Source organism: Neodiprion pinetum, chromosome 4 (assembly GCF_021155775.2).
Source record: "Neodiprion pinetum isolate iyNeoPine1 chromosome 4, iyNeoPine1.2, whole genome shotgun sequence".
Classification (NCBI taxonomy): Eukaryota; Metazoa; Arthropoda; class Insecta; order Hymenoptera; family Diprionidae; genus Neodiprion; species Neodiprion pinetum.
The window spans coordinates 34866049-34879572 of record NC_060235.2 but is presented as its reverse complement, the minus strand read 5'-3'; the positions used below and the strand labels follow the sequence as shown (position 1 = coordinate 34879572).

Sequence of the window (13524 nt, the reverse complement as noted above, 5' to 3'; positions counted from 1 at the left end):
GGTATGATTTGTTACACCCATGTTTCTACGCTCCTCGAAATAACATCTCAATTTATAACGTGTCAGACCCAGCGTGGGTATAGCCATGGCGTACGAAGCATGGTGCCAGGATTCTAATCTCCAATTTTCTATTACCACGAAGTGTGGTAACTGATGGTTTCCTACCGCTTAACTAATTCCACCGATTTCTGGCCGCTTCGTCGGTAGTCCGGAGACGCGTTCCGTTGCCGCGTCACTTTGACACGTAACATATGCTTCCATCTGTCGCAGTGTCCGGTTCTCGGTGTACACTTTAGACTGCCTTTCGGAAGGTTCTGGCCAAACGGCACCTTTCCGAGTGTCAAGCAACGAGGTCGCCTTTCTCGCTGAAGTAACGCTACCCGCGAGTCGGATAAAAGCTGGGTGGACAACATCGCGGGGAAAGCAAAGTCGGTCCGTGCCCACGATACTTCTTTGGTCTCCCCAGGGTCCAACGATACGCTAACTTGCGGTGCACGCGCGGCGAACTTACAAGCGGCCAAATAAAGACATTCCCCGTACACCGTCATAAACATCTCCGGGAGTGAGTTGTTTTCGACGAGTGACTTTCGGCTCGTCACTCCGTTTCAGGAAATGCGCCCGCCTCGCGCGCGTCTTCGGGGCGGAATTGATATTCCGCAATCCTGGTGCCTCTGATTCCTCTCACGTTCCAGACTCACACCAGACATTCCAGACAGACATCGATTTACGGGACTAGGAAGGAACTAACGGGGTTTCATCACGTCACGTGCAAATTACCGCTTCAAAATTTTCTCAGTATTGTATGCAATAAATTTTTCTTCAGTGTGAAAGAAAGAGTTGATTTTCGTCACGATGATGTTCAAAGGTCTGATCTAATATCCTGCATGTCAAACCGGAGGAATAAAAACAGTGTAAAGATGAATGTGAAGTCGGTAGCGGGCAATTATATACCATACAGCGTTTTAGCCGTCACTCATGAAGCCGATTTACCGATGTTCACACAGTTAACAATTGCTCTGTAAACACTCAATCTTTGATAATGTCTGCATTGAGGTGAGAGCGATCCCTTTCTTTGGTCTCGCAGGTAGGCAATCTCTTGGTGAAACCACGGTCGCACCCGTGACAGCGGGCTTGGCTACCACGGGAGTGACGGTTCGCAATGAGAAATAAAAATGTATAAAACAGGCATGTATAATGTCTAATGAGCCTAGATATCCTGGTAATAACTTGCCGTTCCTTATAGGCGACCGCTGTATAAAATCTGTCGATAATTTGAAACAGAACCTTGACTCGCACACTGTTACTTCCCAAGACAAGGTATGCCGCTCAATACTCAGGATTTTGCTGGGGAATGTAGGAAACTGTTTTTAGTAATGAATGGTTGGTAAAGTCCTGACTCCTGGCTCAACGGTTCGATTCAGCAGTTTTGTCGTGTATTTTTATAATACTGTGTGAAAACAAGTTTGAGACGTTACAACTTCTAATCCGGTATCGACTTCAGAATTTGTGGAGTTTACGGCGGGTAGGGGATTCCAGATCCTCAATCCTCGATCGAGAAGTTGAACAGCCCACATGTAGAGATGGCGCGATAAGTTGAATGGTGAAACTCGTTCTGATTTTCGAATACTTTTATCTCTGAAGATCAGTTGGGCAGTTCCGTTCGAGCGAAAAAACACACATGTTTTTTCCCCGAGTGAAGATCCTTCGGCACAAATATGCGAACGTACGGTGGAAATTATGGCCTCGTTTTCGTTGTTCACAAACGATCGTAACGTCGATATCTCTTTGATCGTGATTCAGGTTGTTTCATCCTTGTGAATTGTACTGGATATAGTAGCTAGTCTAATCAAATTACCAAAGAAAATTGAACAAGATCAGAGGGCAGTATTTTTATTTTATTCTCTCTTCAATCTTATCGATGCACGTGATTAGTTTAATCGCACCTAAGAAATTAAGGGACGATACGAGCGCGTTACAGGAGTAATTAATAAACAAATGATTAATGGATACTGCTATTCATTATTTGTATCACGGTCGTCGGTGTCTAGTTTTTATTTCAACAAAATCTCGTCCACTTTTTCTCGAGGCGTATTTTTCAATCCGCTCTAATTATCGTAATTATTTCACATTCATAGAGACAGGTTGAATCGTGCAGTCGTCAACTTTTTTTCCTATAGACCAGAGTTCTTCAATGACGAAAGCGTACGAATACGCGGTTGAGATATCGATTCTCGCTAGATCCTTTAAATATAAATCAGAACGAAAAAAAAAATCACCAATAATAATTGCAACAGGACAGCAGCGTGAGTCGAATAATATATCATGAGCCAAAAATTTTAATTTGATAGGATTTCAGCCGTTGGTGATTTTTTAATTCACATTTTGATCGTAGAACCACGTGTAAAAACGGAATGTTCGCAACGAAGCTCAAAACGCTGTTTGTTGATTTGAATAAAACATTTGTTTCCCGGTCAACGGGAGCTATCGGTAACGTTTGCGTAATATCGTTCCACCGAGTGCGTCTACGCTCGCGCACGTTTCACCGACGGAAGTATTTTCTTACAGAGCAGAGCAAAGTAGATATTCATACGAACGACCGGACCAAAGCGGTACCACTCGGCTAATAGCAGTAGCCTAGCCGTACCTGCCACCCCGCAGCCTTCCACTTGTAGGCTATAGCAGAGCCAGCCGTAGACTCGGACTGCCATACGGCACTGCAGCGGACGGTGGTCAGGTCGGCTAGCCGGACCTCGTGGGAACCAGTAGTGATTAGTTCACGTCAATACCAACACTAGTTATGCAAATTGCGCGAAAGTACTTGGCAGTGCTACCAGCAGACCGAGTATTTCTAGCCGGGTAATATGCTCGGCGGGATTAGAGCCAACCTGCAGATGCGACAGCGATAGTAAATGAATAGATTTGATTAGATACTTCCTTTTATTCCGTGCAATTTCAAATGCTTTCTAATGCCGAGGAGTGGTAAGTATACTTGATCTAGGAAACAGCGCGCTGGACGAGCTTCACGCCGTTGCCGCAAATTCAGCGCGACGATCACACTTCAAGCCTCGTCGTTGCGTGCCTGAAAATCAGAGCGATAATGCTTGATCGGGGACTCAGCTACGACTATTTTAAGTATTATAGTCCCCAATGGTGACATTATGCCTGAACGTAATTGTATTGATTTATTAGTTCGTCGTAAGATTCTTTTCGATCAAGCTTCAACTATCGAAACTTTTCACGTTTTCATCTACTTCCGTATCGACAAGCTGATAGATATTGCATTATGGAAATTGCAATTCTGACGGGTTATTGCAAATTGGACCAATGTTCAGTCACGTTTTATGGTACCATTTCATCTGTCTCACGTAACAGAGAGCCAGCGGTTTCCAATCTGATATCAACAAGTAAAAATTATAACTTGAAAATGTTTTTTTTTACATCTTTTTTATTATTTATCAGAATTGCAGTCTTGAGCAATGACCGAGGTGTAAATTTGAGCGTTAGCGAAAATCTCTGCAAAATAAATCCGAAGTGAAACTCCCGCTGAGAAGTGTTTCTTTGGTTTAATTTTAGGCGGCGGGTCCCCCTGTGCAGCTGGAACCCGTGGACTTATCGGTTAAAACGCCTGTGGTGCTGCAGGTGCCAAGGTACAGTCCGGCAGTGGTAATCGCCGCAGCTCGCAGAATCCCAACGCCATCGACGACACCCGCAACGCCCGCGACGCCCTCGACGCCTACTCTGCCTCTTTCCACATCCACCGGTGAGTACCTATCAGGGATCTTGAATTTCAGCTCCGGTATTCAAGGAGGTGATGAAATAGCGTTTTTCATAACCCACGACCGTTGACGGATATTTGTGAAATAGCGAGAATGTTGAAAAAAACGTGAAAACATTTTCGCAGTAGGTATAGTTGGTCTTTGTTACACGCGAGTGAGAAATCTTTGCGTTTATCTCGAAATGATCTCGCGTTGAGTTAGGGCAATATCGCGCGAGTTGTATTCCAGGCTGTATCCCTTACACCTCGTACCTCTACGTGAGGAACGATCCCGCCGAGATAACCTGGATTTCAGATTGGTGCACGTCTGCGCCCCGGGCACGTTGAGCCATCTTCGGTGCAGAGTCTGTGACGGAGAAACGCAGCTCGTATAATATTTTTGATAATTCGATAATGGCCAGCTTCGCGAGCACCCGAGTGATTCATTCGGTTAAACATTCGCTGTACCGAGCTGAGTAAACAAAATTACACGCCAGGTGCCAAACGGCAAATACCGCAAATTATAGTCCCTGTCTCTACCGAAGACGGGCTATGAAATTTATTTTTTTAACACAGTTATCTGTAAATCTTGCGACGCGATCAAAAATATCTTCCCGCACGTTTGGCGCACCGCGATTTGACGCGGTGGTGACCGCGACAGACTCCGGAAGCAGATTGTTTTACGTACGTTCGGATCTGTCGATGGTTAGAAAGTGACCACCCATCCAATTCTCGGTATTTGTGCCTGCGATACGACGAGCTCAAAGAATATCGTGAAATATTCAACTCGTATAATTGTGTTCTTGAAAATACCGTCAGTCCCATAAAAGGATGAAACGTACATTGTGAACTCGACGCGAACGAAACAACTGCCTCTGGATACTTACTTTACTGCTTAATACTCGGAATATCTTGCGCTCACGCACTTACGGACAGTCTGCGGAGATTCTAACGACTGCGTTTGCTTTATGGGTTAATTACGGGGGATTCTTTTTTCGTACGAGTATGCTGGGTGGCTGGTTCCATGTTTGGGCTATTGTACTACGCGTACCGTAAGCAATCGCGAATCGTTATATTGAAACGCGCGAAGCTGAACCGGCCCCATTGGTGTGTCGAATGAAGCCTAAAAAACAACCTTCTCTACGATGCAGCTCACGGTGACCCGGTGTCAAGACCTGGTCTTAACGGTGCCTTCTTCTTACGGGCGAAAGAGGGGGCAGAACAGGTAGATTGAGAATCAGTGAGGAACGGAGTAGTAGGAGTAGTAGGAGTGGTAGGAGTAGCAGGATGTATGTATCGCGGATAGACTCGGCAGACTTTGGATAGAGGTGCAAGCTCAAGTGTACCTAACGGAGCCGAATACTGACATTTATCTGTTTTCGAGATCGGTCATTCCTCTCCTCTGCGGAACACGACACAGCTGCGGCGTTGGTGGGAAAACCATTGAACGAGAGACCGGAGGATTTTATATTCGCACGTAGGAACTGCATAATGCAAAGATATCCGTACAGCTGTTGGGTTCTATTAGTTATTCCCGGGAGTATTAAATCCCTAATAGAATAACTGGCTGGGAGTGTGCACATCATCGCGTGGATCATACTGCAGCGGTGCACGGTGCAATACCGCATTTGCAGCTGGCATTTGTTTAACCACGCACGGATCTCGACATTCTATTGTTTCCTGACAGAGAATTGATCCTTCTGGAGATAAGGGACTGCCGTCGGCTATCCGAGAAACGACGAATCGTCGTGGACGGCACGGGCACCTTGCCATCCAGACGTCATATACTATATGTATACGGCCTCCGTCGCCTGACGGCTGCAAGCTCTTGCGTTGCGGTACCGGTAATCGACTATCGGAAAATTCCAAACCTGCGCAGAGTAAACAGAGACCGCGCGAAGGTGGGGTCCTGCACATTGAACGATCTCTCGCGAAACCGCGGGGAGGAAATGTCGAGTGGATGAGCCAAGTCCGTGTCACAGGCGAGCTGCCGCTGCCGTGCCGCAACCGTCGATGATCATTTCGCAATCTGCAATAGGAGATTCAGTTGGTCCGGGTGACATTTTCTCTCCGCGACGTTGTGTCGCAATAGAAAACGAAACGCCCTGAGAAAATCTAGACTTCGAACGGACGGTTCCATATCGAGGAGTTGACCGGTATTGCCCAACACACCGCGCTTGTAAATCAGTCATAGCAGTCACGATCGGTGAACTTGCCCACTAGCAAGAGCACGCATGTGCACCGGCTCCGGAATAGTTACCCACTTGTACACGCTGCTCGAAAGATGCCGCGATAACCTGAGAGCAGAGATAATGAAATCTGATTGGCGAATAAAAACCTTGATGCCTTTACCTGTCGTCTCGTTCGTATTGTTTGCGATTAGATCGGTAGAATGAAGCGAGTGTGACAAATTGGGCATAAAACTGTCGGGTGAGATATCATTGAAACGTAATTAGGTACTATCTGTCGACTCCATCGTGGCCATGCCGAATTGATGATTTCTCGCCGGGTTGTGACCGGATTGGGCCTCCGTGTACACCCTGAAGGAGGTTTAGATTGTCGAGGGCCACGGTTTGATATGATCGAAATTTTTCACACGGAAAAGCATAATTAAGGGCATATTTCGTACGCACGCGCGAGTGTTCGCGCACACCTGGTTGGAGGCATTTATTTTTTTGTTATATATTTCAGTCTTAATTATTCTTCGTATTCTCGCCTGGTCTGCCAGAGGCGTTAGCCGTAAAGCCCATTAGAGGCACCTCATTACGGAAGTAGCTTGTTCGGAGTTTTCGTTGTTTCTTTTATCTACCCGTGCGCACGGGGTATAACTATACAAGAATCACGCCTGCGCACTTCTAAAATTTCTTAATATTCCTTCCCTTTCTAACGTCAAACTTCCATGCTTCTAACGGATGGCTTCGATGCGGTATACGTATATTGTATACTCGCTTGGATCCAACTGATCTATGCGCGACGTCAATTATTTATACGCGTGGCGTGGATAGCGCCGATGCCTCGGGGCCCGTACGTAGCGTGGGCCTCGAACGCTAAGGGGTCCGGGCCCTCAACCGCGTGCAAACAAATGACGGAAGATCCTCTCGGTGGTTGAGATACAAGCAGATAAATTCAGTTGTGAAACAACTCCGGTCCACGGCTACTGGTTTTTAATATCCCTTGTACATAGAAACTTTACAAATATACGATCTTACGGACGTCTCTACGCGAACACGTCGGAATAACTTTACAACCGAACGCTCGGAGGCAAAAGTTCTTTTCTTCTGTTATTCCGTGTAACCGCACACATAGTCACTTGTACAGGCGCGTACTTCTGCCGTCTCGAAGTGACCGTGATCCGGATTTTGCACGCCCTTAAAAAAATTTACCTCGCTAATTTCGGACAGTCGACTTTCCGGTATTCGGAATTACGGACTAATAAAATTAAAAGCGAATTGTCGGCTGTGCGACATCTGGTGTAATGAACAGGCAAATCGCCGTTTGTCTCGCAATGTGAATGCGGAACATATTGCGGTACTCTAGCGTAGCTTAGTCAGGCTGTCGCCTGCCGAAGGGATCTATTATTGCAAGTCAGTGCGAAAGACGAGATGACTTGTCGATGTGCTTCTATGTGAGTGTCATTAGATATCCGTCGCGCCTTATTCGACAGGATTATATCACTGAGTTTGCTTGTCCAGCGAACAGCATGGATAATTAACGAGACGACAAGTGACAAATCTTCGACTTTTTGCACGCAGTAAAACGACTGATTATCCGACAGTTACTAGGAAGAATTATTAATAGATGCTGCCTCTCCAAAGCTGCCACGCTGATGAGGTTCACCGTTTGCTTCAACGGCACCGGCTACGTTCTGTCTCTAGAATACGCCTAATTTGAAAGTAATCTCGCATGTGAATTTGCCATTGCGTGAAATCTATCGCGATCATTTGTTAAGAGCGTTATACTCGCGTGCCAAAAGTTGCGGTAATAAAACTTTTGCAACCGTGACCATTATTACTCTGTAGAAAGATTTTTGATTCGAAGCGCTTGAAGTACGAAACAGATGGATCGCAGCGAACTTCTTGGTAGATTATTGTGCGGTATTTCCAAGATTTTTTTTTTGGAAATGAGAGAACTCTTGATTTCATAAGCGAGATAAATGTGACGATTGCGCACCTAATTTGCTAAGAACTGAGTTTTTCCAGTCGGAAGTCAACCAAAAACAATCACGTTTTCCTGGTTTTGCCACAAGGAAAGATGGCAGATAGCGGATTCGTTCGTTAGGAGTCGGTCAGACGGCGCGCTCCCAGCCTTTGATTGTCTCTGATTAATTACTTTTTCCAGAGCCAGCGGCCGGAAACCGTCAGTCGCTTATCTAGATAAAATTTGTCGTATTAAAGAACGAGATCAGCCTCGGTATTCGCCCTTGATTATAATTTAAGGAATAAAAATTTGAATCGCATATTTCGCCCCGTCGGTAATAAAGCTGAGAAATTCGTCTCGGTCGTGTGTAGGAAATACCATCGCGGTTCAGTCTTCCCCTAATTCTGGACCTTGATACCCATGTGTATCTCACTCTGGATAAATCTTACTAACCACTAATAATATTCTGAGAATAAGCGGATGGCAGAGGCAAGACGGGTAGCGACGGGCACGGTCATATCACGCTTCGAGCATTCAAAGATACGATCTAAGATAGGGAATATAATGTTTCTAAACTACAGATTATAGGCACTGAGTTACTACGGCGTCGGTACGCTGCCTCGCTTGAGTGCGCGGGTGAAAACTGGCGTCCAAACACGCTCCGAGCATTGTAAACCATCGCGAGTCTCCAGGTATGGAGGATAAAAACTAACCAGCTACCGAAGCTTAATCCGACCACGTCGCGCGTGGACTCCTCAGAAAATGTTTACTTATGACATCCAAAATTGTGTTCTCACGGATAAGTTTTAGGATTAATGTACAAACCGACCAACATTGTGCCGAAGAAACGAAAAAAAATTACTCGAGGTTAGTTTACACGAGAGACGAAAAGGTTTTACTCCTTTCCCCCAAAAAAATGTTTGGAAAATCAGATCAAAACAGTAAAAGTGTAACAGTATTTTGTGAGAATTGCCAAGTGATGTTTCAATTATTTTGATTATAACAAAATTTTGATCAATAACATTTGTTTTTGCAATATCGGGGCAATTATTCGATTGATTTTGGTGTTTCCAATGATACATCGTGTCTCCTGGAACAAATCATCTGCAAAATACATCTAGAAATTGGATTTGTTGAAAAAACATAGCGTTATCTCTAAACGTGTACTTTGTTATCGCTGACACTTGTCAGCTATAAGTAACGTCCCTCGAGAATCTTCCCCACTGACGTAGATAACCGCTACGAGAAAGCCTTGCAAAATAGCGTAATCGTTTATCTACGTAACATAACCGTTGCGAAGACGGTGAAAAAATTTTCAACTGTCCGCATGCTCGAGCAAATTTCATAACCGCAAGGATGTCTTCCTAAGTTCGTTGCCATAAGGTGACATTACATCTCCAGCTATTGACGCGCGCCTCTATGAAGGAATTGTAAATTTCTCCCGTTGGCCGAGAACCCGCGCATCAATGCTTTCCGTGGAAACGGTATATCTCGGAGCGGCTGAGATTCGACTCGAATAGAGCCGTTTCTACCCTGCGGCTCCTGTGTCCGGTTGTGCGGCTGTACGAACAACATTGACGTTGGATATGCTCGTCCACATTCATAGGCGAAGTAATCGGTTATTCAGCTACAGGGAATCGCGTTGCTGGTCCACCAAGATTCCCCTCGTGCCACGCAACGACGAAGACGACGCCGATTATTACCACTGCGATTACCGTTTCCTACGGCTTACGATCTTCGCGTTGCAATGTAAATTCAGAAGGTTGCCAGTCAAGGGATAGAGACAATTCTCAAGGTACATTGGAGGCTTTCTAGCTAATGTTCGGCGTAATGACGAAGTTCGCGTAAGCGGTTAAACGGAATTTGCAAAAAAAAAAAAACCGGGGGATTGCTGATCACGTCTGCCTTGCCTCTTATTACAGAAGTGCCCATTTAATCATATCGTTACTCTTGAGTCAGCGATGAAAGCTGTTATTACTTTACGACAAGTTTGATAAGGTTTTGTGGGCAAGGATATAAACTTGGCGATGGATAATTATGCCACTCGGTTGAAATCTTAAAACCGCTACATATACAGTCGTCTTTTAACGATCATCTGTAACACCTGTGATAAAAACTTGTTAAACCTCTCAGGCAAATTATCCCCCTACACTGCATTTCAGCAATGAAAGGTTTGCATGTGTAATATAACATTTTACTCCCGGGCGCAATTCGCTTTACCAAACTGTTCGTAGACCGGCTTGAAACCGGCCGCATGGTGGGATGAGACTTCAGATATTATAATCTGTAATTGCCGTTGCTCGTTGCATTCAGGTTTGCATCTTGGCAACAACAGTTTAGCCTTCATTACGCATTTTTATACTTCGTTTCGTGGCTTCGTTTATTCATTTTTTATTTCCCTTCTTACGAGTCTCTTGCCGTTATACATATAAGGTACCCACTTTAACCGTTACATACGACTAAATTAAATATTGCATTAATAATAGTAATAATAATAATAATAATAATAATGGCGATTTTTAACCGTGACGAATCAGATGTAGTTATACCCGAATCTTCGGTACACATCTCAAACCGGATCTGTAATAACTTTCATGAAAGTAAATTGGCTTATATTATTGTATCCTATCAAACTGTGTATTTTAATAAGTTTACAAGCAACCCTCATGATATGCTGAACAACGGATAAAAGGTGGTTATTCCCGGCTGACTGATGAACCAATAGTGAATAATCTAACTAGATAATTATTTTTTCGAATATCTCTTGTTAAAAATTTTGTTTAATCAGTATTCGCCACGTAGCTACGAGTCTGGTTGTGACGTCTTGTAACGGCTAAGATAATCACCTGGGACTATACGTATAGATAAACATTTTCGATAAGATGCAAAAGCTTTTTATCTGGGGTCGTGCGTGAGGTGAATTTTTAGCTTCTATATTGATCCTGATGCAAGGGACTTGGTGTATCACGATTTCGTAACGTCTTCGAAACAGAATCGTACCCGGAAGTACTTAAGGACGTAATCTCTATCCTGGTTTCTGACCGACTAACGACTTTGCTATTCGTGTATTATGGACCAGTATAATTCTTTCAACTGGTAACTCCAGCTGCCTTATGCCGTGTCCAATCTTGAAATATGACCGCGTACACAAGCTAATTTTCGTACTTACCGAGGAGTTGTGGATTGAAATTATGAACATGTACCGTACGAATGTTTCTGTACAAGACAATCTCTTTAAAAAAAAATTGTAATAATTTTCTCGAGGGGGTCCAGATCACAAAACAGAGAAAGTGTCGTCATCATTCAAAATACCTCGCTAAATTTCGAACCGGCTGTTCAAAGATATGTCCTGGGAATGATGTTTTTAGTGAGCAAGTAGACGTTATGGCTTGGGAGAAATCTCATCCTTGAAAGTGTCGTTAGATTAAACTAGGATTACCGAATTTACACTGTTGCCTCGCGGCTGCGTGTAATGGCCCTACTTCGTCAGTGTCAAACGTGGTTAATCATCGGCTGGCGTGACGAACACCTAAAAGGTGGGACACCGTGATCACAAAGACCGAAACCTCTGAACCTTTCCCTGTGACTTCGTAAGTTCGTAAATACCGCGGTGGTTGTTGTGACATTACGGGTCCGGTTGGCTCGATGCCGCACGGGTACCATTAGCGCTTCGAATATAAAGCCTAAACGCCCCGTTGCCACGCTCTCTCGTGGCATTATTAACGAGGAAACCGATTTTTTATATTCCGCCCAACACATCCTGTCACTGAGCTATACGTTTCGACTCCGCGCGCTTTAACAACGGAAATGCAAATTAAATAATTTTATTAAATCGATATCTATGTTGATGTGAATTTTGAGATTCTCGGAACCAATCGACCTATCGAGTAATTAGGGTACTTGTTGTGGATGTTTCAAGCTTATTAAATCATACGCATCTCGAAAATTAGTTCGACATAATTCATTATGTCTTTTAGGTTTTTCTGCGCTTTCAACATCAAGCTGGAAGTGAATAAGTGAAAACAGGCGGTCGATGGGACAGAAAATGACAGCACGTGTAGATAGCACGCTACACATTTCTTTGTAGCCTTCTTTCTACAAGACGATGATTGATACGTGCTAGCGACGAGCCGGTTAACGGCAATTAGGTGCTTGCGCTAATCACCCCGGTACAAAGAGTCTATGTATCTGCTTCGGCTAAGTGGATACTCCTCGGCTCCGGGACGGCTAGGGCGTGAGAAGGGCCCCCGCCTTAACCCTTTGACCTTTACGCCTATAGGTCGCCGTGAATCACGCCCAACCTTGCCGACAGGGATCTCCGATCGAATTTTGACAAGACTGACGTTTCACTCGATTAAAGATCAATCTTTACGATCGTATCTCGATACGAGGGACTCTTCGGTAACAAACATCCTCCGTGTGCTCGGTCCACGGCATTGCATATACCCACAGTCGTGGGAACTCATCTTGATACGCAACGACAAAAAGCATAGCGGACATGATGGAGTAGGCGGATACATCTTAACGTTGATTATACGAACCAGCGAATTAATCGGCCGGTGCTGAGGATCCTCAAATGTTTAGTCTGCACGTACGACGTGAGTTACGATGGGATTGCCTGTTTAAAAAAAAAAGCAAATTTGCCGAAGTACGAGTGATATCGCGCGAACAGCTAACACCGCAGGAATCGAACTCCGTAATAGCGGAGTATCCGCGTGCTCTACAAGCGTGGGTACCGGCTGAGCAAGTACGAAAACACGCGGAGGATGTAGCAGATGAATAGACAGTAGGTATCGACGTGTAGCGTTGCTTCCTCCGTGGCTTAAGCCGTGTTCCGCGTGTATTCAGACCTGTGCAGCGGTCCGAGATCTAACGCATTCAGAGTGGGCTTGCATAATATCATACCTTATGCAACCTGCCCTTCCCACACTTATCACTGACTTCCCTCTCCCTGCCTCCCCCTGTTCCTCTCCCGGGAAGCCTGGAGCGGTGCCCTTGACGGAGCGCCCTCACCTCAGGGTGGGGTGGGTCGAGGCAGGGAGTCAGCGGGGGTCAGCGCGAAGATGCTCCGCGGTCGTGTCGGGCGGGGCTACTCGCTCACGACTTGAACTATCACACGCCCCCTAGCACTAGTACCACCATCCGAGACTACGTCGACGGCCACCTTCACGTCCACCTCAAGCTTTGGCTTTGGCTCTGGCTCGGGCTTCGGCGATCTAAACACCCGCGCGAACTTCTACTCGTTTCGAGTTGCCGTTTCCTCCCGCTCAAAGCCGACGACCGCACGCAACGGCTTCCCATCCACTTCCGGTACGCTTGTGGCAACTTCCCATCTCCTTTTATCCCCGGTGAACGGGACAATGCGCGTATAACTGTCGAGTCACTCAGCTCGGCCGTAATTTTACACAGTTGCAAGGATTTCGGAATATCTTGGATTTGGTGGAGGAGGGGGGGGGGGGGGGGGGATATTTGATGACGCTACCATTGTTACTAATCCAAGGTGCCGTTTCGTCGCATTCAGCCTGTAATCGACACTTCGCTTCGAAACCCACTCGGAACACTTTCGGCCTTCGAGCGATATTCACGATACTTAAATGGACGTTTTTTCGTTGAGTGACGGCGCGGCTTACGAA

At 45.4% G+C, this 13524-nt stretch overlaps 1 protein-coding gene across 2 annotated transcripts in view; it reads left to right on the top strand.

Annotated features, from left to right (window-relative positions):
- Positions 1 to 13524, top strand: part of LOC124215806 (uncharacterized) — a 262163-nt gene that overhangs the window by 140934 nt on the left and 107705 nt on the right. For both annotated transcript variants that reach the window (XM_046619560.2, XM_046619559.1), the window contains one exon: positions 3574 to 3760. In XM_046619560.2, the coding sequence (XP_046475516.1) occupies positions 3574 to 3760 (187 nt within the window). The remainder of the gene's footprint in view (positions 1 to 3573; positions 3761 to 13524) is intronic.